This window comes from Aquila chrysaetos, chromosome 11 (genome assembly GCF_900496995.4).
Source record: "Aquila chrysaetos chrysaetos chromosome 11, bAquChr1.4, whole genome shotgun sequence".
Taxonomy (NCBI): Eukaryota; Metazoa; Chordata; class Aves; order Accipitriformes; family Accipitridae; genus Aquila; species Aquila chrysaetos.
In genome coordinates this window covers 3,832,207-3,859,792 of record NC_044014.1, presented here as the reverse complement: position 1 = coordinate 3,859,792, position 27,586 = coordinate 3,832,207, and the positions used below count along the sequence as shown (strand labels likewise).

Below are 27,586 nucleotides of genomic sequence, written 5' to 3'. Positions count from 1 at the left end.
CAATATTTGATAGTTCAGTCTAAAATCACTGAATAATACATCTTTGTTCAGTGGGACTTTGGGGAAATTTTTCATTTTCTTTGTTGTCATTGTTAGTTTTCTGTTCCTCCTTCGTGGTTGAAACAGGTGACAAGTGATTGATCACTTCCTGCAGAATATCCTTACTTTCACTGGGAGGGAGATTGCTAAAATAATACTGAGGTACCAGCTCCACGAATCTGGTGAGGAAAGACAACAAAACATTATTATTTTTTTTTAATTGAATTTTGAAATGTTTGAGTAGCTATTTCCAGGCTTGTACAAAAGACATCAGCAACATGCTGATGCATAAAGCTACAAAGTCGGTATTTCAACTCAAAACCAAAACTCTGCAAGATATAGTAGTAGTTTGTGTTTTCAGTAGACTTGCACTTAATGTAATCAGTCTACACTTCAGGTGATTGTCGTTCAGTTCTCAGTGCTGCAGATCACATTAAATAGTAATTTTTCTGGATTTGAACATATTTTGGGTTCAATAAAATTATGAAAAAGCCTTTCTTATAAACATTGGAAATAGAAAAGATAGGACAGTGAAATGTATATTCTCGTTGTAAAGAGATTTTTGCAGAAGGAAGACTGTAGTCTTTTCTTGAATCCATAAACAGTTGATATGGGATGATTTAGCTGGCTGGGTACATAAAACATGTCGAGAAAAAGATTTGCTGGAAAATAGCTTTTCAGGGAACAAAGAAATTTCCAGCTAGATTAATCTATGAGTACACTGCTGTGTTAACTCTTCCTTGATTTTTTTTTTTTTTTTCCTGTATATTTTACTTTGTAAGAAACTTTTGCAACTTGTAAGGTGTTTTTTCAATGGATGAATTGATTACAGTTGCAGCGGCAGACATTGAGACTTACTTCATTACCTGAACAGATCAGCACACATTAGGAAATAAAAAAGGCTGACTTAAATGGTGTTTTCGTTTGCATGGAAAGAATAGTAAGGGTGGGAGATCACAGTTCTTCCCTTTTTTAATAGTTCTGAGCTCTAATGCAATGAGTGTTTTGAACAAAAATGAAGACATCAAGCAAAGCTACACACAGTGACAGAACAATACTGGCAACAAAGAAATAAAATTTATCCCATATATAATCACTGGTGAATATAAAAAGTATGAGAAGCAACAATTTCTTCACCCTTCCAGTGATGCCAACTCCTCTTGTTGCTTGACTAGGTATGAAAATTGTCCTCTTCTCTTATGCCTATTTTACTGATTTTTTTTTTCTTTTCTTTTTTTTTTTTTTTTTTTTTTTTTAAAAAACCCACATCCGTACCTAGAGTGAATCAGTTACGCTTGGAATGTTTTCTCAACAGAACCAGACGATAGCTATTTTTATGGCAGAGATGAAGGAAAAGGAGATGACTGGCGTTGACTTCTGCAAGCATTGCTCTCAATGTACACACGCATTCTTATCCTGTTTGTGACTTAAGTTAACTTGCTTTTGTGATAGAGGTATGAGTGAAGAAACAGTTTCATCATTGTTAACTTACAGATTGGGTGATATCTCGGAGACAACTCTGATGGAATTGTCTTCTGATATACTAAATTCGTGGAATAAAACCCACTCAGGAATCCTTCTGGTGTTATAATATGATGAGAAAGGATGAAGCTGGGCCACTTGTCTGTGTGTTAACATTAAGTAGTTACCTGAGCCATCTACATCACGAGCAATCTAAAAAAAAAAAAAAAAAATGCAAGGAGTTATCCATTACTTAATTGAATGTATGAGATGCATAGATCAGTGTTTGCCTGTTATATTAAACCCAGGAATTAAACTCGTATTCAGATACTTTCAACTGGAGAGCCTAAACCTCTTCCCAAATTTCTGTGGGAAAGCTAGGGACTGGATACTATGAAATGAGGCTTAGGGTTAAAGAAAGTGTTGATCAGTATATTTGAAAGGGAACTGTCTGCAACAAATGAGGGCACGCTTACACAATAAGTATCTGAACTTGGCTTTGAAGGGTCTGTGTGAAAACAGATGTATTCTTAAAGAATTGTAAGACTTTAAAATACTACTTGAAGTAGTGTAGTTTGGAGGAGTCATTCTTGTATTTAGGCGGAGCATAGTGATGTGAAGGAAAGCATGTTTTCGAGTGGGACTATATTAAATCTTTCTTGTTCATGTTTACAATTACAGTTAGAGTACCTCATTTGGTTGAGATGAAGAAAACTGTATATTATGTATATCTAAACATACTCAACAAGTCGATTCTCTGTTTCCAGGGTATTTTCACAAAACCATCTTCGAAAAGGAAATAATGTCTGAGAGAATATTACAAGTTAAAGAATTTTTTGAGGTAAAAGAGTTTTGTGAGTGAAAGGCATATTGACAGTTTTCCTCTTGTGGGGAAGTGTGTGGACTTCATGCTGTGATAGCTGAACCCCAGACAGAAAATTAGCATCGGCAGAAGTGTTTGGTACGCTTGGGAAAAATGGTTTTTATCCTTTCTGATGATCGAGAGATTTCACTACCTAACTTAAGTTCTCTGAAAGCATTCTATATAACTTAACAATGCAGTAAGATGAAACCACAGTATTTTTCCTTACGTGCATAAAGTAACCAGATAAGAGAGATTTCTTAATGCTTAGTATATTTTCTTTTGATCCAAAGTCCGGTTCTGAAATGGGAAGTTCAATACGCTTCATAATCTCTACTAGTTCGGCTCTGATAATTTCTGCCATCCTCAGTGCGGAACAGCTTAGAAAATAATCACGACACCATTTCTCATTACTGTAGTCTGTGGAGGAAAAAAACAGTATTTTGGCTTAAAGCAAAGTCTTACTGATAGGTACTATCCACAGAGATACTGCACTATAAAATGCTCTTTGACTGGTACAATAGATTAAAAACATTTTGGAGCGACTAGCTATGTCAGAGCTGTCCAAAATTCTGATAACGAGCCATGTGGGCAGCTTAGGCTCGTTGATATTGCTCGTAAAGTAAGTGGGCAATACTCAATATCCTTACTTGGTTTTATAGAATTTTAGCTATATCTTTCTGCATAAAAATATTCAAAATCCCTTATTTGGTCTGTAAAAAGTAATAGCTTCAAATGGAATGAGTAGAAACTCTGTTTTCAGGCTTTCTGGATTCAGGCCAGGATATGGAACTGAAATCACATCTGTAATGCTGGTGATGATCCTGCATGCTGGTGAAGGACAGGTTCTCTTGGACCTCTCTTCAGCATTCAGCATGACTGAACGTGAAACAATCCTACTGTTCTAAGTTTTTAGTTAGTATATGCAAATTTAGCACTCCAAGTACTGGACTCAGGCTAAGTGAACCCGAGCAAGATGTTTGAGCACAGGAAAATGCTGTGAAGAGCTGCTGTCTGCTGTGCAGTCCCCTGGCTTTTATTTGCTTTCCTGTAAATGTGAACTTTACTACTTTCAATTTTTTCCCTTAAACTTTCCTTATAGTTGACAGCTATCAGGAAAACACCAGAATTGTTAGGCTGCTTGGGGGAATCAAGTCCCTCCTCAACTTTGTCACTTCACATATTAAACCTTGATTATGTGCTCTTACAGGAGGAACCATCGTTCTGTTTTTGTACAGTATCACTTAAAATGACAATTGTAATAGTGCTTACGTATCCCTGTTGGATGAGGTATGCTGCCCTAGGTCATTTTCAATTAGTTAGTAAACTAAAACTAATACTCATTTGCAATGTCTACTATTTTGGGCTTCTCCCTGCAAATTAGCAATTCTAGAAGGAATCATTCAGAAAGGGTTTATGAATTAATGATAACAACGACTGTTCAGATTTTTGTTTTGTTTTTTTCAAAATTGGTTACAATGTGCTTCATTTTGTCTGGTATGGGTACACTTACATTGGCTTGCAGAGTTGGTGCTGGCTTCCTTGAAGGCATTGAAGACATTGATAAGGGTGAAGTGATCTCCTGCAGGGTGAGAGAATTTTCGCCAGCAAGTAAGAGCGATCTCTTCTGTTCCAGGAGGTGCGTGTAAGAAGCAATTCGGAGCTTAGAAAAAAATCAAGCCAGTGGTTATTAAGACACGCAGGTGCATGCACAGATAGTAACTCCACTGGTATTTTTGTTTTTTTCCTTTCTCGGTTCCCTTTAATCTTCAGTGTTGGATTGCTGCTGAAGAACTGAATCTATTGCATTCACTAAGGTTTTATTTATGTGGATGTTCTTTCAATCTTGTTTAGTTAATTTGTGCTGTAAACACAAAAGAAGGTGAGCAGCTTTCTCCTAGACTGGTGCCAAAAATGCTTCATAATGGCATGTTCCAATTTATCCAGAATCCAAGCATGTGGTTTCTTTAATATAGAAAGAAACTAAATCTATGGATGTAATGCCTTTACTTGGTCCTGTATGTTGCAATTTGTGCGTTCAGTGCATTTTACTTCTGTTGTGGTACTGTGCTACATAATTGTGTCTTTTGAGATGGTTGAGCTTTTTAAAAACTAAAGTGTGCCTATGCTCAATCGTTTACATTTGTTGTATGTACTTAAAAATTTTATCACAAGTTTAGGCCCACTATTAAAAATCAAGCCAGTTTAGGCATAAAACCAAGTTGTTCTATAAGGAAAACAACTAATTCAGCATGGTATCCTGTGTGTTCATGTCCTTGCTGTCTAAGACTCCTCACCAATTTCTGGGCCTAAGATGTTCCCTCTGGGCAGAGCACAATAATGCCACGCTAAAACATTCTCTACAGGCAAGGTTAAGCTGTGGCTGTTGAGCAGTAGATAGCTCTCAAGCATTGGTTCTGTACTAGAGTTATGCAGTAAAATCAGTAGCATAGTGCTATATGGTTAGGAGACTGCTGTGGAGAGAAGTGAGACAGCTAAATATTGCTGGAGCCACCATCACTATGTAACACTGAGACCCGAGGGGATATAAGTCTAGCCCTGTCCTGCACTGTCTGGTAGGATCCTGAGAAGTCATCATCGTTATTTGCTGTTTGAACTTCTGGAGTCACCCTCCTCTCGGTTATCCTAAAATCTTTGATTTTGTACATCTTTGATGTATTAAGATTTCAATAGCAGCTTTCGCAGAATGAAAAAGTTTTAAATCTCTGGGGTTTATGCGTTGGTTTGAAAGTTCTGTTGCATCATATGAAAGCAATTCTATAGTTAACAACCTTCTAATATAAATGTTCCAGTCCAGACTTCATGTGTCCAGTCTTTGGGGCCAGCTGGTTTGTCTCAGTGCCATGTAGGAGCAGAGCGATCCATCAGGACAGAATGGTATGGATACTTAAGGTTATGTTAGTTTTATAAAATATTTGAAGTGGAGAAACAAGATCACAAAGTAATTCTTTGTAGGTCAACAGTTCAATATTGTTTATAATTAGAGTTTCTCCTAATTTGCTGCTCCAGTCTGTAACAAATGTACATGAGTGTGAGATAAGAATGTTCATTTTGAAGGGATGTCCTGTGTATGCTTTCTGACAAAAGGTTGGAAGCTAATGGGGCAGCTGAAGCATGGAAATGGAGCGCTACTTACGGATTCATTACTTGTGTTTCATTGCATGCTTGAAGTCAAGACTTAAACAGCCAAAGATATTAATTTACTTGAAATAAGCAGGATGTGAATAACAAAAGTTTGCCTTTGGGTTGCCCTTGTGAATAAGACTTTGAAAGAGTCTACGTGGATTTGGCAGGTGGCATAAGCCATGCAGTAAGACATTATTTACGAGTACCTGTTACCATGGCCGCGATGGTTAGCATTTCATCAACACACTCAAATTCACATGAAGCCAGGATTGACTTTGATAGTTGTGGATCCAGGGGAAATTCTGACATAATAATTCCAAATTCAGAAAGGTTTCCATCATTATCCAGGGCTGCTAGATAATCGAGATCTTCCAAAGCCTGCATCAGGCTTTCGGGAGCTAATAAAAAGGAAAGATAATTCAAATTCTTGAGAATGGCTACATATAAATGAATGTCTGAATTCTCATTATAGTATTTCAGTTGTATATTTCCTGTGTGAAAATAATGGAAGTCAGCTTCTATTATTTCACAATGAGTAAGAAGAAAAAGTAATAAATGAGACGAACGGAAGGCTGAGAACATTCTAGAGGAAGAAAATAAGGGCTAACAATTATAGGGCTGCAAATAACTTTGTTGATCTTTTTTTGTGTCAGAACAGTTTTTGTCAAAAGTCCAGACACAGCGCTGAATAGTGTATTGCGCCCAGACTATGTCAAAAACTCCTTCCACTATTGGTAGTCTTCAGGTATTTTTTTGTGTGTACGTTCATTCATTTTAGAGAGGGGTGGTCACATTTGAGGGGTGCTGAGAGATACACAAACATCTACAGAAGTTGTAGATGTCTTGCCGTTCTTGCATTGGAGTTCTCTTGGTTGCCTTTTTTTTTTTTTCTTGCTATTATTATTTATTTACACAGTTTCTCATGATGTCAGAAGAAAAATGGGAACATAGTAAAAGAAAATGTCTCCCTAGCAATTGGCTGTACTTTCTCACTGCCCAAAATTAAATGTTCAATTTTCCCTTATTGTAGGTTATAACTTCCTTACAACCTCCATAGTTAGAAGTGCGAACAGTGAGGCAGAAAAAATGATGAGTGAATATAGGAAAATAATTAGGTAGGCTGAGAAACTGATTTGGGAAAAAAGTGGGAAATAAGTGAATTTGGACCACACAGTGAGTAGGGAGCATGAATACGAGATGGACTGAAGAGAGGCAAACATGAAGGATATAATGAGTTAGGGTTTAGCGTTTAAGATGGGCATCTGAACAGTGAAAGCAGAGGAGAACAAAGACTGAAGTGATGGGGTTTGTATCTTAGAAGTTAGGTAAATGCAAGTGGAGGCCTGCCAGGAATGTTTGGTAGGAAGGTTTGCTTTGCGTATGTTGAACACCGAGCTTTCAGGCTAAAGTGGTCCATGTGCTTTTTCTGAAGACTGCTAGAGCATCAACAATTAATTCAGTTAATTGTTCAACTAATTCAGTTTTGATCAATGGCATATTAAGCTTATTCTATGAGGAGTACCTGCACAAGTCATAGGTCTGTCTTCCTCTTTCATGGATGAGGGTGAATGAAATCAACAACCCACAAGATTTGAAGATACAGGAGAAGTGGCTTATCCCCATGGACACAGATACACCTTTTTCATCAGTTATCATTACATCTTATCAGTTATTTCTTGATACACCAAAAGATGGCATTTGTAGTAGCTCTTCTGAAGCTCTCAGCTGGGTGGGAGTAAATAATGAAGGAGTTTGACAAAGACTCTCCTTTCTCATTAAGTATCATGCTGCGTTTCTCCTTTACCTTTTTTTCCCACTATTTTTCTCTTGCTTTTCTGCATCTGAGGCAATGGAAGACAGAATCAGCTTATGTATACCCTAACCCTTTTACTCTTATTGACTGTTTTTTCTTTTGATAGATGGTGCCAGAAGAATCTGAAGTGTTATTCTGACTTTTTTCAGATTTTGAAAAGTTAGTCTAAGTGTTTTCTCAGTGGCATTTTGTTCTGCTGAATGAATGGTGTAAGGAATTCAGGACCCTCACAGTTGCAGTGATAAGAAAACATGTCTGAAAGGACAGGATTAAGCAAATCGGTACCTAAAATGAGAACTCAAGCAGGTCTGTAGGAAATCTGCTGTTGATGCAAGTAGGTCCCTTTGGCAAAACAAGCATAGAAATGCTTTATGTGCAACCACGGTGGCTACAGTCCTGCGACTAGAGAGAGTGAACCTGAAAGCTGAGTGGAAGTTGTCAAGCCTACATTCTCCAAAAAGTAGTTGCTAGAGCATGAAGGACATCGGTGGAAATTCGGGAACTCTTGAAGTGTGAAGGCTCTTTCCTCCCAGCTCTTTTCAAAGGTAGTTTTCTATTTGAGGTCTTATTGTAATGGTGAATATCTTTTATGAGTGCCAGTTCATTTAAATTCATAACTGCTCTCCTATCACTGCAGCAACTTTCTCCTTATTCCAGTTTAAGGGACTGTTCGATATTTCTCTCTGTTTTATGGATAACAAGTTAAATTCTAGTCCCATTGAAGTTGGTGGCAAAAATTCCACTACAGCAGGACTTGGCCTTGTCCCCAGCCGAGCATACCCAGCACTGGGAAATTAATGACTGCACCGGCAATTTTTCAGGCTTCTGTGGGCTGCTGTCACGTTGCATATTAATGTCAAAAAAAATCTCTAAATAAAAAAACCAAAACACAACCACAGCTACCCACACAGGCAGATTGTGTATTTGTTCTTTTATCTCCATTAGTAGATGACTAGAAATAATTTCTTGCTTGAATTCAGTATGAACGGGAACCTGTCTTTGGCAGGCTACTTCTTCATCACGAAGATTAAAAGAAAAAGCAAGCCTGTAAGGAGCTGGTACGTCATGTTTAGCCGTAACGCCACCCTTCAGGTGCCCTGCCTTCCTGCAAGAAAATCTTGAGTTTGGGTTTTTACTTCGTTAGCAGTGAACTGCTAGTTTATTGCCATCACTGTAATTAACTAGTTATAATAAGGTAAAGAAAAAGGTAAAATGGGAAGCAAGCAAGCACCTGTTGTTTTTAAACCTTTTCTTTTACTAATGTTTGAAGGGAAAAGATAGTTTATTAATTCTCCTTATGTGAGCTTTTGCAGAACTTTTCCAGCCTGTGAATCTGTTAGTGTTGTGACTTCACTTAATTTTAAAACACTTACTATTAGTTTTTAGAGAAATTCTCTCATGAGTCTGTAAATTCCTGTTAAAACTGTGGACCTGTTTCATTTCAGTATTAGAGTTCGTACCTCTGCCTGTACAACATGAGGGGTTTCTGTCTAGAGAGAACATTTGTTATCAGACATATGAGGTTTAATGGGATAAAAGATGAGCCCTTGCAATAGCTAAAGCATCTGAGAAGAAAATACTTAGGAAGTTTAAAGAAATGAAAAGTAACGGCTGATGAAGAATAAGAGTCAGTGGCAGGAAATAGGTATCGGTGATTGAAAATACAGGGAGAGTAAAATGGTCATTCAGACATATAGTAATTACTAGGAAATCATGGAAAGCTAATTTCCAGAAATCAACAAAGTAGTTTGTGCTAGAACCTACAAAATATATGGTTATATGGCAGCCATTTTCAATCCCCTGGTAGCATCAGTAATTTGCATTTTTATGCCCTGGAGTTAGTTGCCTTGAGATTTATAAGCACAAATTACTTCCCTATTTTTCTATGAGTGTTACAAAAAAAAAAAAAAAAAAAAAAAAGAAAATGAAGACTCCTGGAGTTTTATTGTGCTAGAAAAGACAAGATAGTAAAGGTAGATTACAGCAGGTGAAGGAACAAATAAAAAAAAAAAAAAAGAAAAACAGAATAGGGCTTTCAGGTATGGGTCTGCATTTTGAGGCACAAACTCAATAAAAAGCCATTGTAAGAACAGCAAACTCTCATTTGAGAGTTCTTTATGGTATGGTTCCTTTTTAAATAAAAACTATGATAAAACAATAGTGTAAGCGTTTAGATATGGAAAGCTCTTTTTAAGGAACAGAAACCTGCATTGTCTTACAATGATTTCTAGCAAGAGTCATTATTTTTAGGGCTGCTTGCCAACGCCAACCACTGCTGCCATCGAGGCAAACCACAAGGCTTTGTGACTTGACTGCTGCTTTCACGGGAGCAAAGTTAAAAAGAAGCTCTCAAGATGTGTCCTGTATTTTCAGCAAGAAACCATCACATCCCTGGAAGTTTAAAAGGTATTTCTTTATCTGATATTTTCTTTCCCTTCCCTGTGTTCTTTGGCTACTTAAGACTGGGTTGCTCTGGACTTGTTTCAGGAAATCTGACCAGTTTTCTATAAATACAGATCCTACTCTTGATCATACTTAGGCTTAGTAAAGCAAATACTTAACTAAATGTTATTGTTAGCACTGAAATGGTTTCTCTGAGAGTTTCAGGCTGACTTAAAATGATATTTGTTATTTCACAGTTTTTTGTAACTTTGACATGAACAGAGTAAGTTATGTTTCTAAAGGTAGCTGCACCTTTAATCTTTTCAGTATCACATCTGACATGGATGAAATTGAAGTGCTTAAGGTGTGATAAGATTAATACAAAAGTATTATTCTTGTTGTGTAAGGAAGCAAGTGATTTAGTGATTCACCCAAAGTTCTGTAATAAGTGAATGATAGAGATAGGAATGAAACGTAAATTTCATGATTTTTAATAGTCCATTTAACTGCTGTATCATGCTTATCTAGAGGATCTACAGGTCCTGTGTTCTGGTCTCCTGCTCTGTGAAAATGTTGAGTACGTAAAATACTTTTTCCTTGACAGATCTTTTCTTTCCACGGAAATAACTGTTATAAAGTTAGAGCTGACATGAATTTCAGGTGAAGGGATGTTGTCTTTAAGGAGCTGATTCACTGCCTGGCAAACCACAAGTTTTTCCAGCTTCTGTTAGGCTTAATGGCATGAAGAACTGCCAAAGTAATTACTGCAGGGAGAACAGTTCTGGGGAATGGCGTTTTCTGTTACTGTTTTTTAACATTGCTCCTTGGATAGCAAACTGAAGATATGGAGAAATCTAGTGCCAAGTTTTCTTTAAATTATGCAAAGATTTTTCTTCTGCAAGGACAAGCTTCTGTGTGCAGGCTTCATCTTGATTCTCTTTTTTCCCCCCTATAGCTTCTGAGGTAGGATTTTTTGAGTCTGTCATGCTCTGACATCACCAATTCCATAACTATTATTTTGAAATTAGAGTTATAGTTGATGATTAAAAATTAATTTTCCAAACTCATACCTTGCAATCTTTCCATTCCCCCTTATGTTGTGTCTTCACTCCTCCAAGCTGGCTGGTAATGGTCCCTACTGTGCTTTTCTGCTAGCAGGGACAGCCAGGACAGAGGCTGACCTGCATTTTCCTAACACAAATATACTGAGTAATATCCGCACACCAGGGATAGCACTGACTGTTTAGTGAAGTTGGTTTTCTATCTGCTTTGTGTCATCCTCAAAGCATGTATGTGACTGTGCAACATGTATATCCACAAAGAGTATAATTTAAAGAATATTCTATAATGGCATAAAAAATATTTTGAATCACTTTGGTTTCTTTTGTTACTCTCTAGTAAGTGATGTGAGAGTAGTCCAGCTTTAACCTACTAATGAGGGCTACCCCTTCTCATTTTTGGGATGCCCTTTGTGATACCAGCTCCCTATTCTAAACAATTGTCTACATTCAGTGTGGTATGTGCTCAGTTATTGGGCTATACATACTGCCCTGACTGCCATTCCTGATGCCTCTTATCCCATAGATATGGGACTGCTGCTAAGCATCAGGTTGTCTAGTCCATACTTTGATTCCTGTGCGTGTTTGCTGTCTGGTCCTTACCTCCTCCAATTCCTTTTACGCTTTTCCACTGATTTGTGTAGTGAAGACTATGAGGTATGTGGCCATGTCTATGCTATCAGAAAGCTTTTCATTAGGAGATATATAATACTATTTAATCGATGAAATGGAGAAATTAAGACATCAAAGAATCAACAAGTGAACTTAAGATAAGGAATCTGCCATGAAGTGACCTCTGTTGAGCAGACTTTACATGGTGCATTGAGTTTCTGTCTTTGACAGTCTGTTTCTAATGAAAAAATACACAAACAAATTTTGTTTCTGAAACAATTTGAAATTATATGCATTTATACAACTCTTGTTGTTATGGATATTCTAGAAATATATTCTTAGTGGGGTTATAATAATAGCATAGCACTCAAAAGTCATGGTATCCATGACCATCAACAAATATTTTAATCTGAAAATTGTTTATGGTAATTCTGCATGAATGCAGCATATGCAAACTGCTTTCACCTTGATTTCTTATGGAAGTTTTACATGGCTTCATCTTTATACTGATTTGCATACTTTAAATAAGGATTTTCCCGTGATTTACAAAAATACATAATGCTGCTGCAATCTATGGGAAAGGAGTTCTTTTGTCCCATTATATATAACACAGTAAAGATCTAGCTGATTAACTGATAAAAATGTAAACACATGCCTATGATAGTGGCACAGGAATTCAAATAATGCACTTCAGAGCTGCAGTGCCAAATACATTTTCATATGGCTCATGAATTCTAAAAAGGGTAACAAGTCCACTGCATTTGCTCATCTCGATTATAGTGTGAATTAAATGCAGCAGCTGTAAGCCTGACATGTTTGTTGCTTTCACAATGCAGTAATGAGTCAGAGTTAATCCAGGCTTTTATTTTTCCTCAAAGAGCAGCAGAAAAAAACCTTATGCACATTGTTGTTGAGCAGAAATAAAATGTTTTACTGATGTAATTTTTGTTTCTTTACTTATCTGCTATATGTTCTCTACTTCATGTACAGGGAATGGACTGTGAAGTACTTCTCTTTGAATTCTTGCTATGAATTTCAGTGTACTTTTGATTTGTTTGTTCAGTAGTTCATGTCCATACATTACTCTGTCATCTCAGTGAAAACATTATTTTGTTTAGGAAAAATTCACCTTGGGTTAAAAGAACCCAAAGCCTCCATCTGTTTCAATTGCAAAGAAAACTTGAGAATGTTAGCTGAACAGAAATGGTGGATAGGAAAGCCTGTGGCATGTGTGGCACATGGGGGATGCTGCAATGTGTTTACTTGCTTTACTCAAAGGGAAGTCAAGTCCAAGGAGGTGAAGAGACACGGAATAGCCAAGCCCAGGACAAACTCTGCTGGGCAGAAATAGAAAGGCTGTTTGTGTTTTTAGCATCTGTATGATTTGGCCAGGTCAAATGAGAGCATATAGAAATACTGCCATGTCTTTTTGTTTGCTTGTTTGTGGGAGGTTTTTTTGGTCCAGTTGATCTTGTGGGATGTTTGGTCGAGGGTGGGCAAATTGGCTTTGTATGCATTGGCAGTAGATGTGAATAAGAACTGATATGGCCAGGAGTTTTCTTAGGGTCAGAAAAGCCACACTGCTTGTTTTGTGAGCTTTGTTGCTCATCTTTTTCACTTAGGTCTGTATACCGTCTCAGAGAGCCCTCCTCCTCTTCCTCAGCCTTCTTCATCACTTCAGGTTACAGAAGGCTTATGCAACTAAACCAACTGCAGCAAAGATAATGAAACCTTCTTGGGAAGCTAAAATCCCTTGCTCAAGAAAGGATGCTTTCCATCTCTGATAGCTCTTCTCTTTGCCTACTCTGCAACACTCTCCCGCAGTACATAATCCAGAATGGTGTAACATCTATTTGACTTTATGACTAGCAATGAAAAAGCCTCAGGGCTACCCTTTAACTGGATACCAGAGGTATTTGGAGCTGGGCAGCAAGGACTCCATGGTGTGACTTTAGGTTCGGTCTCTACTTCTGCTGGAGGAGGTCGTGCTTCTTTAGCCACTGGAGACCTGTGTGGCATTGAGTGTGTACGACCGGTTGGGGCTATCTCAGCACAGAATGAGAAAACTTGGGCTTTCACAGGCTAAGATCATTGACCCAAAGCTCTTGGGAGGGCCCAAAAGAAGGTTTTATGTGCTTGAAAGCTTGACATATTTTGAGTTCTGTAAGTTGGTCTAATGCAATAACTAACTCCCCTTACAAATTTGCTTCCTTCAGTATTTCTGTTTCTTTCAGACCAACCAGATACTTCAAACTGTATTCCGATAGTGTGAGCTTTATAGTCATCTCTGGAGAATTGTGGTAGGGATATAACTTAAGTATTAGTAGGGAAGAGGTTTGTTGCCCACTCAGAAGTTGGAAAAAGAAAGCTCCAAGGCAAAAAAAGCCAATGTGTGATCTATCCTAGGATAAAGGAAGCGTTGTACTAGACAATTAAAGCAATGCTTCAAATGTTTAATTGTGTGGGGCCTTAAGACAGGAAGGAGACGAGGAAATTGTGCAGACTTTCTCATCTCCTTTCAGTGGACCCCCTACAGTGTTTGTGGGATTTTTTCTTTGTTCAAAGAGTTTGTCTAACATTCCTTCACGCTGTTTCAGTAATTCCTCAAACTTTTCAATACCTTGACCTTGCACTTTTGATCTAGTTAGCAAAAACTTTTTCATATTTGATGCCAATCCAAGTAAAGCTGATGCATTCATCAAATGCCTTTACAATTTTGTACACATCAGCAAGACGCTTTCTTCAGCTGCATTATCTCAAAAATACAGACAAAACTTAGAATTCCTACATCTGTGAATTCCTTAAATGCCTCTAGCGTTTCGTTCTCTCTGAATACCAACTGTCTCCATTGTGCCTTTAAATCATAGAATCACAGAATGTTTTGGGTAGGAAGAGACCTTAAAGATCATCTAGTTCCAGCCCCCCTGCCATGGGCAGGGACACCTTCCACTAGACCAGGTTGCTCAAAGCCCCATCCAGTCTGGTCTTGAACACTTCCAGGGATGGGGCAGCCACAACCTCTCTTCAGTAAAAGCAACAATACATTTTAGAATTTTTTTTTTTCTTTTGGTAAAATACTGCCTAAATTTGAGTGGAAGCCAACTGTATTCCATAACAATTTTCCATTAAGGTTTCCTAGATTCGACACAAGAGGTGACACTCATAGGGCCAAAATACTCTAATTCTCATCAGTCTTGGATGAGTTACCGCTCAGACTGGCAATGCTTTTTTCACATTTCTTTTAGGCATGTTTCTGCTAAACAGGCAGTCAAGGGAAAAGTAGAATAAATTCTACTTAAAAATTCTACTTACAATCTATCACAACATGCAACAGTGGAAATTAAACTCTTTATTACTGATTAATTACAGTGCACAACAGGTAGAAGACAAGTGATTGTTCTAATTTTGTGTATGTGCATGAGGAAAGGGAGGATAATATAGGAATTCTTCCTATTTGCACTGGAAAATTATCATAAATGAAGCTAGCGGTAGGTCACATGATCCCCAAACCAGTGAAATCAGTACTATTTCCCTCAGTTTAATTGGCTTCAAATCAATAGCAGAATTTGCAGTGGTACTTGGGTTTTGTGGTAGGTCAGAACAAAGGAGAATATCATTCTATAGAAAAAGCCCTAAAATATGAAGTCAGAAAAATAATAAAAAAAAGCAACCACTTTCTTCACACTTTTACTTCAAAATTCAGAGTATTCCCTGTCTAGTATTGAAAGTTTATTTGGCTTTATTTTATAAATACTATTGTCCTTAAGTAACGGCTTATTGTAAATTTGAGGTGGGAGATGCTGGAGGATAAGAAGAAAGCTGATTTCCTCCAAATATATCTCCTAGGTAACAACAGTAGTTTATTTGGGTTGTAAACTTTTGATTAAAGGCATATGTTTTATTAGATATGTGTACAATGGGGGACAAATTTTCTTTGTGGGTTCCAGGAAAATAATATGAAACCTAGATAAGAAGATATTTGGAATATTGATTTTTTCATTCCAATTCCATTCAGATACTTTATGGCCTTTTTCAGAGCAAACAGTTCATACACGGTACCATTTTTCTAAGTGCAACTATTGCATTGTGCATGGTTCTAGCGGATAAGTGATAAAAGCAGTAGCAATATTGTTACAAGTACTTCAATAAAAAACAGTACTGTGAATAACAGGACAAAATTAATCTTTAAATAACTGCAAAAATAATAATAAAAATATGGAAAATTGGTGCATCATCATTACCTGGCCTGCTTATGAAGTCACAGTGTCTGAACCCTGCTATATCCATCCTCTTCAGGAAGAGAACCATGCTAGTTAGGTTAGATTCCTGTATTTTAGCTGGTAGATGTGATTTCATTTCTTTGTATGTAAATTCTTCAGGATATAAGCAGAAGAGTTTTCCTGGAAGAGATTTCAGGAAAATTACTTTTTTTTTTTTTTTGCATTGCCACATTGATTCTATTAATACTTTGAGCTAATGGATTTAAATTTTGAGCTAATAATTCTACCTGATGAAGACATGCCCAGAATTTGTTTATGCATCTCTGCTTGACTTTTGCTGATAGGCTGCGTTATAACAGAGTCTGCTCTGATTCTAGGATTGTACACCTTTAAATGAAAGAGATATTAAGCATCAGATAAGCGAAGACTACAAAAATATTAATGGTCTGTATTGAATTTTTGTCTAGGTCATTTTACAGAAAGTGTAGTAACATTTTCATTTCTTTTTATACTACATATTTCACCAGCTTGGAAATGAGAGCAGTCAGCACTTTGATAAATTGACAGACACTTAAGTTTTGCAATAACTCTGTAAATATACTCTAAGATAAATGTCTTTTTCTGAAGAAATGTACCTCACTAAAGCACAAAATGTATATCTATGGTATAATCAAGAAAGGCATCAAAAAAGATTATTTATTTCTTCCAATGACAACGTTGTCTGATAGCATTTTGTTCCATAACTCCAGCTTGTAGTCTTAGTACTGAAATCTGTCACTTCAGTACAGGAGACAAGGACTGTAACAAAGGTGTACAATGCCCCATTTTATTTTTTTCTTAATTGTACTTTATTTTGATTAAACTGAGGAGCCAATTCACTCACTATTCTGACCACCAGATGATGTCCATAAGCTTCTGTAGTATATGGCAAGACATAAAACATCTGGATAAGGCAACTGTCTAATCATGTCATCTGAATCAACTTTGTCTACTTTAAGCAGGGTTTTAATAAAAAAGATAAAATGAGCTTCAGTGCAGGGGACAAATTTCTTTTCCTCTGGGTAAATTTATTATATAACCCAACTGCAAGACTTATGCAGGATTTTTTTCTGCACAAAATTTTGCCTGTTCCCTCTATGTTCTATTGACTTTTAGCTGTGTGGACTGAATGTGAATTTGAATTGCTGAGGCATCAATATTAGAGGACTAAACTTTAGCTGTTAGGACAAAATAGTTGAATTAAAGGGTAAAAATTGCATAACTAATAGAGGTGATTTGATGGCCATCGGGACTGTGTTGAAACTGATTTGTTCCCGTTGCTTCATATCTCTGATTCACAGGAGTCTGGAAGCACAGAATTTTACTTTGGGCTTCAGATTACTGTGGAAGTGAGATTCATTTCCGTCATCCAAGACAACTGTAGTTCCAGAAATAAGTTGTTATGCACGGCCTAACTGAAAACTGCTTTTAGGCTTTTGTTAGTTTCACACAAAAGTATGACAATTTTTTTTTTCCTTGACTTGAGGCTGAGTTAGTTTAAAACTCCCATATGAGAACCTTTAAAAATGACAGTGTTAGACACAGTTTTTTGCAAATGAAAAGTAGTGGTAGTTCCCAAGCTTTTGCCTGAACTACTTTCAAGGCTAATCAGGGTTAATGATGCCTGATCCAAAATTTCAGGAACACTTAACTTTGATTTTGGTGATTCCATTCTGGATTGTATAAAGAAACTGTATTATATTGTTTCTTTTGCCTATTCCTGCAATATTTATTTTGACTAGCAAAACACGTAGGACTGTTACAAAGCCTGTAGTAGTGCAGCTTTCCAATTCATGTAATGACTTGTTCCTACATGGTCACTCATTCTTTAGGACATCAGATTTGTATAAATGAAAGAAACAAGAGATACGTGTTTGCAGCTGCACCAGTCCTTCCCAGGACAGGGTGGAAAACAAGAACTGAGGACATACATAGAATGAAAGGTAAAAGGTCAAGATTAATTTGATAAATCTCAGCATTTTGAGGTACTTGGATGGAGGCACGTATCCGGAAGGAGCACAAGCAGCTTTAAAAAGTGAGTGGTTCCCTGTGTGAGCATCCTGTGGCATTATATGATCTGTGGCACTACACTGATTACAAAGTTGTTAAACAAGGGATGAGGTTAATCTACTAAACCAGGTAATCTGCCAATAGGTAGCCAAGAACTGATTGTTCTTGATTTTGCTTTATCTGATCTGCAAAACTGATTTTGCTTTATCTATAAGATACTGAAGAGATAATTATGACTGATAGGCCCAAACTAAAGTGAGATATAGTTTGCAAGTGAAATGTCAATTGTTTTGTGCCCAAATGAATGGCAGTTTCAGCTGGGAGTGTTAATCTGGCTTTAGAAACTTGAAGATTTTGTTTTCTGACTGAATTTAGGAAGTAATTGTGTTTTCTTGCTTGGTTTTCACATCAGATGTCCATGAAAGGTATTTAAATTTTGTTAATTTGAATGTTAAAAATATTATAGAATCTGACTTATGAAAGAATATAAAAATACTTGATCCTTTAGAAACCATTTGCATCAGTCTATTAGCTGCACATTTCCCTTTACCCCACCCTGAAAAAAATCTTATGCATAGTTCATTTTTTGGCATACTGATTCTGGTTAACTTTACTAACCTTTCTTCTTTCAACACCGACATCAATGACAAAGGTTACTTTTTTAATCCAAATCAAAGATTCTCCAAAGCTTGTGGTGAGTAGCACTTTTCTTCTGTATTTTTTGCAGCATTTCTGTTTGTCTTGATTTGGTTTGGGAATTAGGTCTTGTTTTGTGGGGTATAAAGGAACTGGGATGAGTTCTCCAAGGTCAGGATTTAAATTAGACTGTTCCTGTCTGATCATTTGGTAAGCTTTTTCAATTTCCTGTAATCAGGAGAAAGATATTTTTTTTTTCCCTTCCTCTCAAATATGTAAAACAAATATCAATATTTAATTTTAAAGCAACTTCTTTACTTTAAAATGAATTTTAACTATGTATCAAAGTATAACAACATTTAAATCTTATGTGATTAATAATTAAAGGAAAACAAAAGGGAACAGAACTATGTATGAGAATTTACTGACTGTATCCGCTAACTATAGACCAGGGAAAAGCTGGGCTGTTTTTTGAAATGTCATCTTCTCTTCTGCAATTTTCAAAATAGTCTTTTCTGGCTTTAGTCATATCCAAACCAACCTCCAGGGGAAGACAGTTGTCCAAAAATATACTATAGGAATAGCAAGGCTGAGAAATTACAAAAAGGTCACTAAACTTTATGTATATAGGACATGTAAGATGCATCCACATCAGTGATTTAGTGCCAGAGAGTTTGGTGCGAATTTGTTGTGTGTGTAGGGCTGGTAATGCTGTAGCAGGTACTCAGGTACCCCACTGCTGTGCCCAAAATGTTTTCTCTTTTGCTGGAACCAAAGTTATGCACGTGGGGTGCCCTGAGTGGCAGTGTCCTCTGGGAAATAGCTCACTATATGTGCACGGTGCACCTCAGGGCTGGCAACGGGGTGACCTGCACTGCTGGCCAAGGTGCCATGTGCACGGGTGCTCCTGGAGTCAGACCAGATCACAGCAAATCACTGCTCCAACCTTCTCCAATCCCTACTGTCCCCATCACTGGAAGGGCTAAAATGGCAGAGCCCCTCTTTGGGGCACTTTGGAAACTGCCATTATGTTCTTAGTCCAACTACAATACATAAAAAGATCAAAGTATGCAGAAACCTCCCTACTTTACCTTAATCGTTATGTTTAAGAACATATAAGTATTGTGAAGATTTTTTGTTTGGGGGGGGGGGGGGGTCCCTCCTAATGATTAATAAACTCTATGAAAGCTTAATAAAGTCAATAAAATGTCCCTAAGCTGTGTTAATGGAACATCACCTTTAAAACAGTCCACAAATTCAGGGGTCGAATATAAATTGTAAAAGGTTTTTTGTTGTTGTTGTTTTAGTCTATTTTTAAAATATAAAATCATTTGTGTTGTCAACGATTTTTTTTTTTTAAAGGTATACAAAAATCATTCATAGACTTGTTCAGTTTGAAAGGGATTTTTTTTTTTCAAAAGCATTTTTATTAGCAAACACTTTTCAAAATTGAGAAATCAGATTGAGTTTCTATTTGAGAATGTCACTACATTCATAGTAGTTATAGGTTGAAAGTATTCTATAAAAACTCTTATGAAGATACGACAGTGGCATCTAATAGCAAGGCTGGCACCAAGACAACACATAAATCTTAATGTTCTTAGTTTATTCATATTTTTGTTCAGCTTAAAAGACAGTTGAGTGCTAGGGAACAGTGAGCCATTAGCAATATGAAACTTTAAATCACAGTTAAGCAAGAATGCATGGGATGTGAACTGTGTGGTAACAGTTCATAATGAGTGTTTTGTTCATCATGAGAGAGAGAACTAAGTAATCTCTTCTTGGCAAGAAAGAAATTATTATTTTAGTATTGTGTGAGACTTGCCTATCAAATATTTTTTAGCAGAAATAAGACTTTATTCCCAGTCCTTCGAAATTGAAAGACTATGTGTTTTGTCTCTTTACATTACTTATTGTAAATATGGGAAATGATACAGAGAATTCATTAATTCATCATTTGTAAAACTTGTGTCTCTAAAGTTTACAACTGATAATTAGCATTAGTGAAAGTGTTACATGTCCATCCCTTTTTACAGTGAAAAGCAATTCTACATGGGTAGTTTATGGCAATTTATCTTTGCTTGTGAAAAGTCATTATCTCCTGGAGCTACTAACATGAATTTGTTGCTCTAAAGCAGATTTAATGATACAAAGTGGAAGGTTGAAGATCACTATCAGGAAATAAATAATAATAATTTATAAGAATTTCAAGTCTTGGAATGTATATTTGATGGGCAGATTGTTTGACAGCTATAAAGTACTGTGAAATTTTTTGGAGTAGGACCTGATCATGCAATCCTGGCAGCAGTGGATTTAGGGCATCACTGCTGTCTTCAGGGATTCAGAGATGCCACTATTTAGAATAGCCAAGCCCATGCAGATTCCTGCATTATCTGTAGCACCTTCGGATTGACATTTGCCTCCTGCTGTTGTGTACACAAATGGTTAGGAAGTTTGCAGCCATAAAGGAGAATGCAAATGGAAGAACCTTTTAGGCAGGTTTAAGGCAAAAACATTCATGTGAAGTAGGACATTTATGCAAACTGGACAGCTGTCTGTTCTTGCAAAACAGGGATAACACAAAGTGTGGTGTACCCAATGCCAGAATAGGTTGTGATGTATTAACTCCCTACATCTATGGCCCTTGTCCCTGTGTGCCGCCTTTGCTACTTTTTGCATCACACAGAAGGATGATGGCCTTTCTTTAAGCCTACAGACAATCTGGTAGTTCCTTGTATTAGTTTATGCTAGATATATATATATATATAAAAAATGTAGTGTTATGTATACCGTAACTTCTTTGTAGAAAAAAACCTGAAATGATAAAAACTGTTGGCAGTGTCTGGTGTCTTAGATACTGGCAACAAGATATTTATAGGTCATATAAAAACACAGATGTAAATTGTTTCTTGATTAATATCAGAAATATTGGAATCAGTTAATAACTTACTTGTTCACATGCCAGAAAGATCACAATGTCACCCTTCTCTTTTGTATGATGTATCTCAAAGAGCAGTCTTAGTGCAGACAGAAAGTGGTCTTTCTGAATGCTGCAAGAGTATACAACCTCTGCGTGGTGTTTGTTTTCCACTCTTATGAAGGGGATGCTGCCGTAATAATTCTGCAGTTTGCTGGACATATGGGGCGCAGTGAGTATTACCAGCCTCAGTTCTGGTCTTGATATCAAGACATCTTTAAGAAGGCCAAGTAATGCATCTGTTGCAACAGTTCTTTCATGCACATCATCCAAGATGATAACACCATAATAGTTCAGAAGAGGTGTAGACATCATTTCCCTTTGTAGCATATCATCTGTACAGTATCTGCAACATACAAACAGAACACTCTACAAAGTTTCTTGGAATATTCAGATTTGATTGTAAGAAATTAATTCAGGGTCTTGGGGGCAGCTTGGTTCTTTCTGTTCTAACAAGAAAGATTTGATAAGAACAGAGGGTCTATTTTGTAGCCAGTATCACAGTCTCAACTACGTGTTTAAATCCTCCTTTAAGTAACTAGAAACTCAATGTAATTCAATGACACTAAGTGGCACTATGGTTGAAAGGATGCTCTAGGCAAAAGAAGAAATACATCTGCCCTAAAATCATAACTTATATTGCCTTTCATCTTCCAAACTATCTAAGCATATTGCATGCCATAACCAATTCTCGAGCTAGGAACTAATACTTTTAGATGAGGAAAAGAAGGTGTACATGAGCACTTGAGACAGTGCCAGAACCAAGGTGAGAGATTAATTCATACCGTAAGGTCCTCCTCACTTTTATCCCTATTATTCCTGCTACTGAAAGTTTTTTTTTAATTATATTTTTTTGCTGTGTTGCTCAGCAGGACTTGAATTCTTGAACCAAGTTTCGATGTGGGAGAGGGTAGGATTCATCTCCCTTTCACATCACGAGCAGCTGCAGGAAGATGTGCTGCAGGATGAGGCTTACAGAGTTCTCCGTGAAAGAGAAAGGACACACAAAAGGAAGAGTGGTTGAACTTGATTTTCAGAAGTGGTGAGTAGAGTATCCTCTTCTCCACTGGAAATCAGTGACTGGGAAAAAGGCTTATGATCTAGATGTTATAGTTTGTGCCTGCCATATTAAGGAACCAGAGAAAATAACTGTCCTAACTTTCAGAGAGGCTCAAAATCTGAATCCCTGTGATGCTGCTGTCACCTGCCTATATTTAATACATTAAGTGCATTTCTTATCTCTTAAAAATCCTCCTAAACGCTTTTTTCTCTTGTTACTGAATATACTGTTTTCTAGCCATGATTTTTGATTGCTTTTAAATTCCACCTTTACTTTGTGATGGATTATCCCATGTTCTCTTATGGTAATGAACACTCCTGTACTGGAAAACAGAGAAAGAAAAAGTGGAATGATATGGAGGTTACTGAGGCGCTTAATGAAGTTTTGCACAGACGGTAACCTTGCCCACTTAAATCTCTACTACAATTTAGCACAGAATACCTCCTTCAAGCCTTTTACAGTTTATTGATCAATCACAAAATCTCCAGTATCTGCCTTTTAAAATATTATACACAACTTTATAAAGCAGAATTGGTTTTTTTGTTTTTATACTGTATGCAAAAATCTTTTGCAACTATAGCAATGTTTCCCCCTGGTGGTTAGGTTATCTGTCCTGACCATGTTAGTGGAGTGGTGCAGTGAAGAGCTAGGGACTGGAGTGCTGTCAGCTGCAAACTTTTGCACTTGCAAAGAACTATAGGCTACATATTAGTTTGAAGGCATTGAAAACCAAACACACAAACCTCAGGATAGTGTCTGTTGTACAGCAGCTTTCAAATGGGACAAAATAGCCCACTTCATGGCCAACGTTGACATCCATTTCATCAGCTACACGCAGTGCCAGCCACACCGCTGTCTGCTTGTGGACCTGGGTGCATACGACTACGCCGTGTTGATAGCGGACAGAAAGGCAATACTCAGCACACCACTGAGGAATCTAAGTAAATAAGAAAACAGACATATTTGGTATTTAACACACTTAGCAGAGACTGTAACGCAAAAGAAGTAGACAGTGTGGAAGAACTAAATCAACCTGAGCACCCGCCTCTTATCATCTGCCTGACTACTGATGGATGAGCTGCACCTAACACAGAAATTATCTGCCTTGATAAATGTCCAGACCCAAAATCTCTTAAGTAGTCAAGAGTTGGAGTGACATGGGCCAGAAGGTTTACCTGGGAATTTCTCAACTGGACTTAGATTAGTTTGAATATATTGCAGAAGCGGCAGAATTGGCCTCTGGGGAGCAGGTAACACTGGCAGTATCGTTCTTAAGCATCTCCTGATTGATCCAACAATGTTAGTGCAGTTGTTGTCAGGGGCTTCTCAGCTGGCTCAGTAGTAAAACTGCCCGTGCTATATCATATTCAGGTGCTTGACATGAGAAACATGTCCCAGGAAGAAGAGGATTTCAAACTGACAGATGCCATAGTAAATATATGTAATTTCAGATTGATTACTCCGTAAACAAATAAAAATGAAACTGAACTGCTCCAGAAACTTATGCAGTAGCTCTCTAATTTATATATTTACGGTAGAAAAATCAACACTAGAAAATGCTAATGTGTTACTGTCATGAGAAAGTAAAATTACATTATAGATATTATTGTAGTGGATGTATTAGGTTTCAAATCCTTTACTTAATCAACATATATAAACCAGGTGCATCAGCCACATATAATTTATTCCTGTATAATTATTTATGTTTCTAAAATTGTTTAAAAAACAGCCAGCAATGTGTTACATCTTATTAAACTTGTTTAAGGGCAATTGAAAAAGCTAACGTATCTTAGCATGTAGTTTATTATTACACAAAGTTTATTTTGTATAAATTAGAAGTCAATAACAAGGGCTAAAGACTTTGCACTCCAAAAAATATTCCAGGCACCAGGTAGGTGTGTATCCTTTTTATAGGAGCATAGGAATTTTCAATGAGAAGTATGATGTCTCTACTTCCATATGTGATCTTTAGCAGTGTCCAGCATGAAAGTCTCTGGCAGATATGAGATGCCCTGCAACAGTAATTATCCTACAGCTTTACCTGCAGGAAAGTTTTTGCCTGATCCCAATCATAAACAATAATGTTTTGGCTTATAACACTTGCTTGAAAATTCTCCGCTTGCTGTGGTAACAGACTTAGGTTGTTATATATTATTACAAAAGAATTTGATAGTCCTAGGGGATATTTGTGTGTTTAGAGTCAACTGAGATCTTGGCTTCAGTGATGCCTTTTAATATGAGTTCTGTAAAGTAATTGTGTATTCTTGGAAAAAGCATTTGCTCTTGGCTGAAGTGAGGGAAAGACCATTACTTCTCCCTGAGAAACAGCCCTACTGATTTCAATCCTTCATTCCCTGAGAAATTTTTTCACCTTCTCTTATGACCTGCCTGCAAATCCACTGTATTTTTTTCCTGTTATAGCACTAATCAGAACCAAAACACACTTTCGAAGTAAGAATATGCATTGAATCCAATGCAGGCATTGCAGAGTTTACCAATTCCGCTGGGCGTTCAATGTGATGATGGGCAAAAAAAGAATAAAATGACAACTTTAGTCATTATTAAGGAGGAGGCAATAAAATTCTCCAAATAAACAAAATAGTGGCCAGCCAAATGTAGAAGGGATGGTTTATTGATAAAATACTAATGCGATCTGAAATAAATCCTAAAGTATTTTACACTTAGCTATGGCCTCTCTGAAGACAGTAGAAATACACCTGTAATTTTAGTAGGGAAGGATTTTAGCTGATACATTCTGTAATACATATTAAAGTATATAGTTGATAGGTTTACAAATTGAGATGTGGTGTTTAGATGTACAAACAAAGCAATAATTTACAGTGCACATACTGATAGATACAAGAAAATTTTATACAGAATTTTTCTAAGGTTATGTGTATATTTGGTTCTGAATTTTAAACTATAGTAGTTAATCCATGTGGTCTTCAGTGTTCAGAAAGGGCTTGATATTTTTAAATTTAGTATTTAGTACATAAAAAGTTGTAGTTGGAGATTTTTCAGTTGTTTATGAAGCTGTGTCAGACAATCACAGTCTGAGAAGTGTTACTGTTCAGTGCTCAACTTACCCGGATGCCCAAAAGACATCATTAACCCAGTAAAAACAGCTTGTAATGGACAAATGTAAAGTAAGTGCCAATTGTTTGTGAGTATTTGAAGAAGTTATTTAAATATATGCTTATATATACGTATTTTAAATCTATATTTGACTGCATTAGTCTTCTGCCATCTTCTATATTTCACTTTCCCTCTCTGGCCTTAACACCTCACATTAAAATAGATGCCTGCACATCTGTTTCTACACTGAGAACTGCTAAACTCAATACAATTATGTGTGTGTACACCGCAGCTGAACTCTTCAGAACTGGATGTTATTGTATTGCAATGCCATACGGTACTCGGCATAGCAATAGTCCACTACTGACAGAAACCGGATACTAGTATAATATAAATCTGGATATTGATGTGCCTAACATAAGTAAAGGGAAACAGCAGTGAACAGTAAAAAAAATAGTAAATATATATATATATATAGTAAATAGTAAATATAATAAATATTAAATAATAGTAAATTGCAAAAAGATTTTTCTGTTTTAAAAATATGTATTATTAGTAAAATAGTAACTCTGAAAAGTGTACAACATTAAATGTTCTAAAAATAATTAAAAAACCCCAACCAAATGTTGTACTGACCTGGGAGCTTTTGCCAGTCTTAGCATCTCCTGACACAATCACAATTTGATTATGGAGCAAACTTTCCATAAAAGTATATTTCTCTTTCCATACTGGAAGTTCTTCTCTTTCTTTCATAAGTTTATAATAACGGGAAGAGTAAGGCAAGCCATCAAAAGGATTAAGCTCTAAATCTTCTCCGCATACTAGTATTTCCTCTTCATCACCATCGCTGCAGTCAAGTAATTCTGAAAAGCAGTGGATCTCTGGAGAAATGGTTAAAAACTCCATTTTTCTTACATATATTATTCCCAGCAAAAAAACATTATTAGTAGAAGGGGTCCTTTGTGTACTGATTGATCATTCAGGCCCCCTAAACCTGAGGAAATCCATTTCTGCTTGCTTCAGGATTAGTATTTCCCAGCTCTTCAGTTTAAAAGTTCAGTCTTGGGATCCAGCTGCCGCCTTTGTGGTCTGTTTGTCACACTTCAAGTGGTTCAACAACCTCGACAAAACATATTTAAAAAAATCCTCCAAACTCTTCAAAATACCAGTGATTAAACCAAAAGACGTTAAACAGAAGCCGAGTAGCTTTTGCCCTTTAGTAGCACGTTAAAGCCGGACCGTGAGTACCAGCCAGTGTGTTTGCTCTTGTCTGCTACTGCTTGGCCGGGCTGGAGAATAACTGGGAAAAAGCACGCTGAGCCTGACCTTTATCGCTCTCGCCTGTGCCCCGGCTGCCGTGAATAGGAGGCTACGGGGCGATTATTGTGATTGCAGAGATTGTCATGTGGCCGGCTAATCCCGGCACAATGGGGTTCACCAAAAATGGGTGCAGCAAAAACAGCGCAGGGGCTGCGAGCGTGCAGTTAACGGGAGGTAACTGCTGCGTGAAAGCGTCTGTCAGGAACAGGCAGTGTTTTTATTTTATGTTATTTGTAGTGGTTTAGAAAGTTGGAGTAGCAAAGAGTCTTTTTATGTACTCTGTGTATTAACTTCGAAGTCTTGCGAGGCTTTAACAGCTTTTTGCCACAATTAAAAATCTAAGATGTACTTAATACATTAAAGAAAGCAGAGAGATGCCAATTCTAATTCTTCAAGGGCACCAGAAGTGGCCTTGAAAGATGGGGGAAGAACAAATTACTGACGTAAACTAACTCCAACTCTTAGGCCTCAAAAGTAACAAAATAGAGTCTCCTAATCTTGACTGATCTGTACTGTAACAAAAATATTAAATAACATTTTTTATTTTAGTTCCAGAGGCAAGTGTCCTGTTGAACAATGATACTGATAATGTCTTGAACAGACTGAGCACAAAGCTTGTATGCTTTTTCTATATCAAGCTTTTTCTGCACTAAGTAATATAATAAAAGTTATTGCCTCTTCTTACAAATTTTTCTTGTTTCATAGCTTTGGACCATATTGGCTACAATGCTATTAATGCATTTTCTGAGGACAGCAGCATAGAAAACCAACAAAGAGAAGTAGGGGAAAATCTTTTGTTCAGCAGTCTGAATATCTCAATCCAAGTGAGATAAGGCCAATTATATGCTGCTCACAAAACACGCTGATTATTGGCA

General features: G+C 37.0%; 1 protein-coding gene across 1 annotated transcript; it reads right to left on the bottom strand.

Annotated features, from left to right (window-relative positions):
- Nucleotides 1–25: 25 nt before the first annotated feature.
- DHX32 (DEAH-box helicase 32 (putative)) lies at nt 26–26,398 on the bottom strand. Its single transcript, XM_030029866.2, has 11 exons — nt 26,028–26,398; nt 23,060–23,253; nt 21,230–21,602; nt 18,262–18,507; nt 15,882–15,981; nt 15,616–15,774; nt 5,716–5,907; nt 3,876–4,025; nt 2,592–2,782; nt 1,532–1,713; nt 26–218 (listed from the first exon to the last, which is right to left on the bottom strand). Exons 1-11 carry the CDS (start codon nt 26,295–26,297, stop codon nt 26–28), a joined length of 2,250 nt encoding a protein of 749 aa, XP_029885726.1. The 5' UTR covers nt 26,298–26,398.
- Between the last annotated feature and the right edge of the window lie 1,188 nt (nt 26,399–27,586).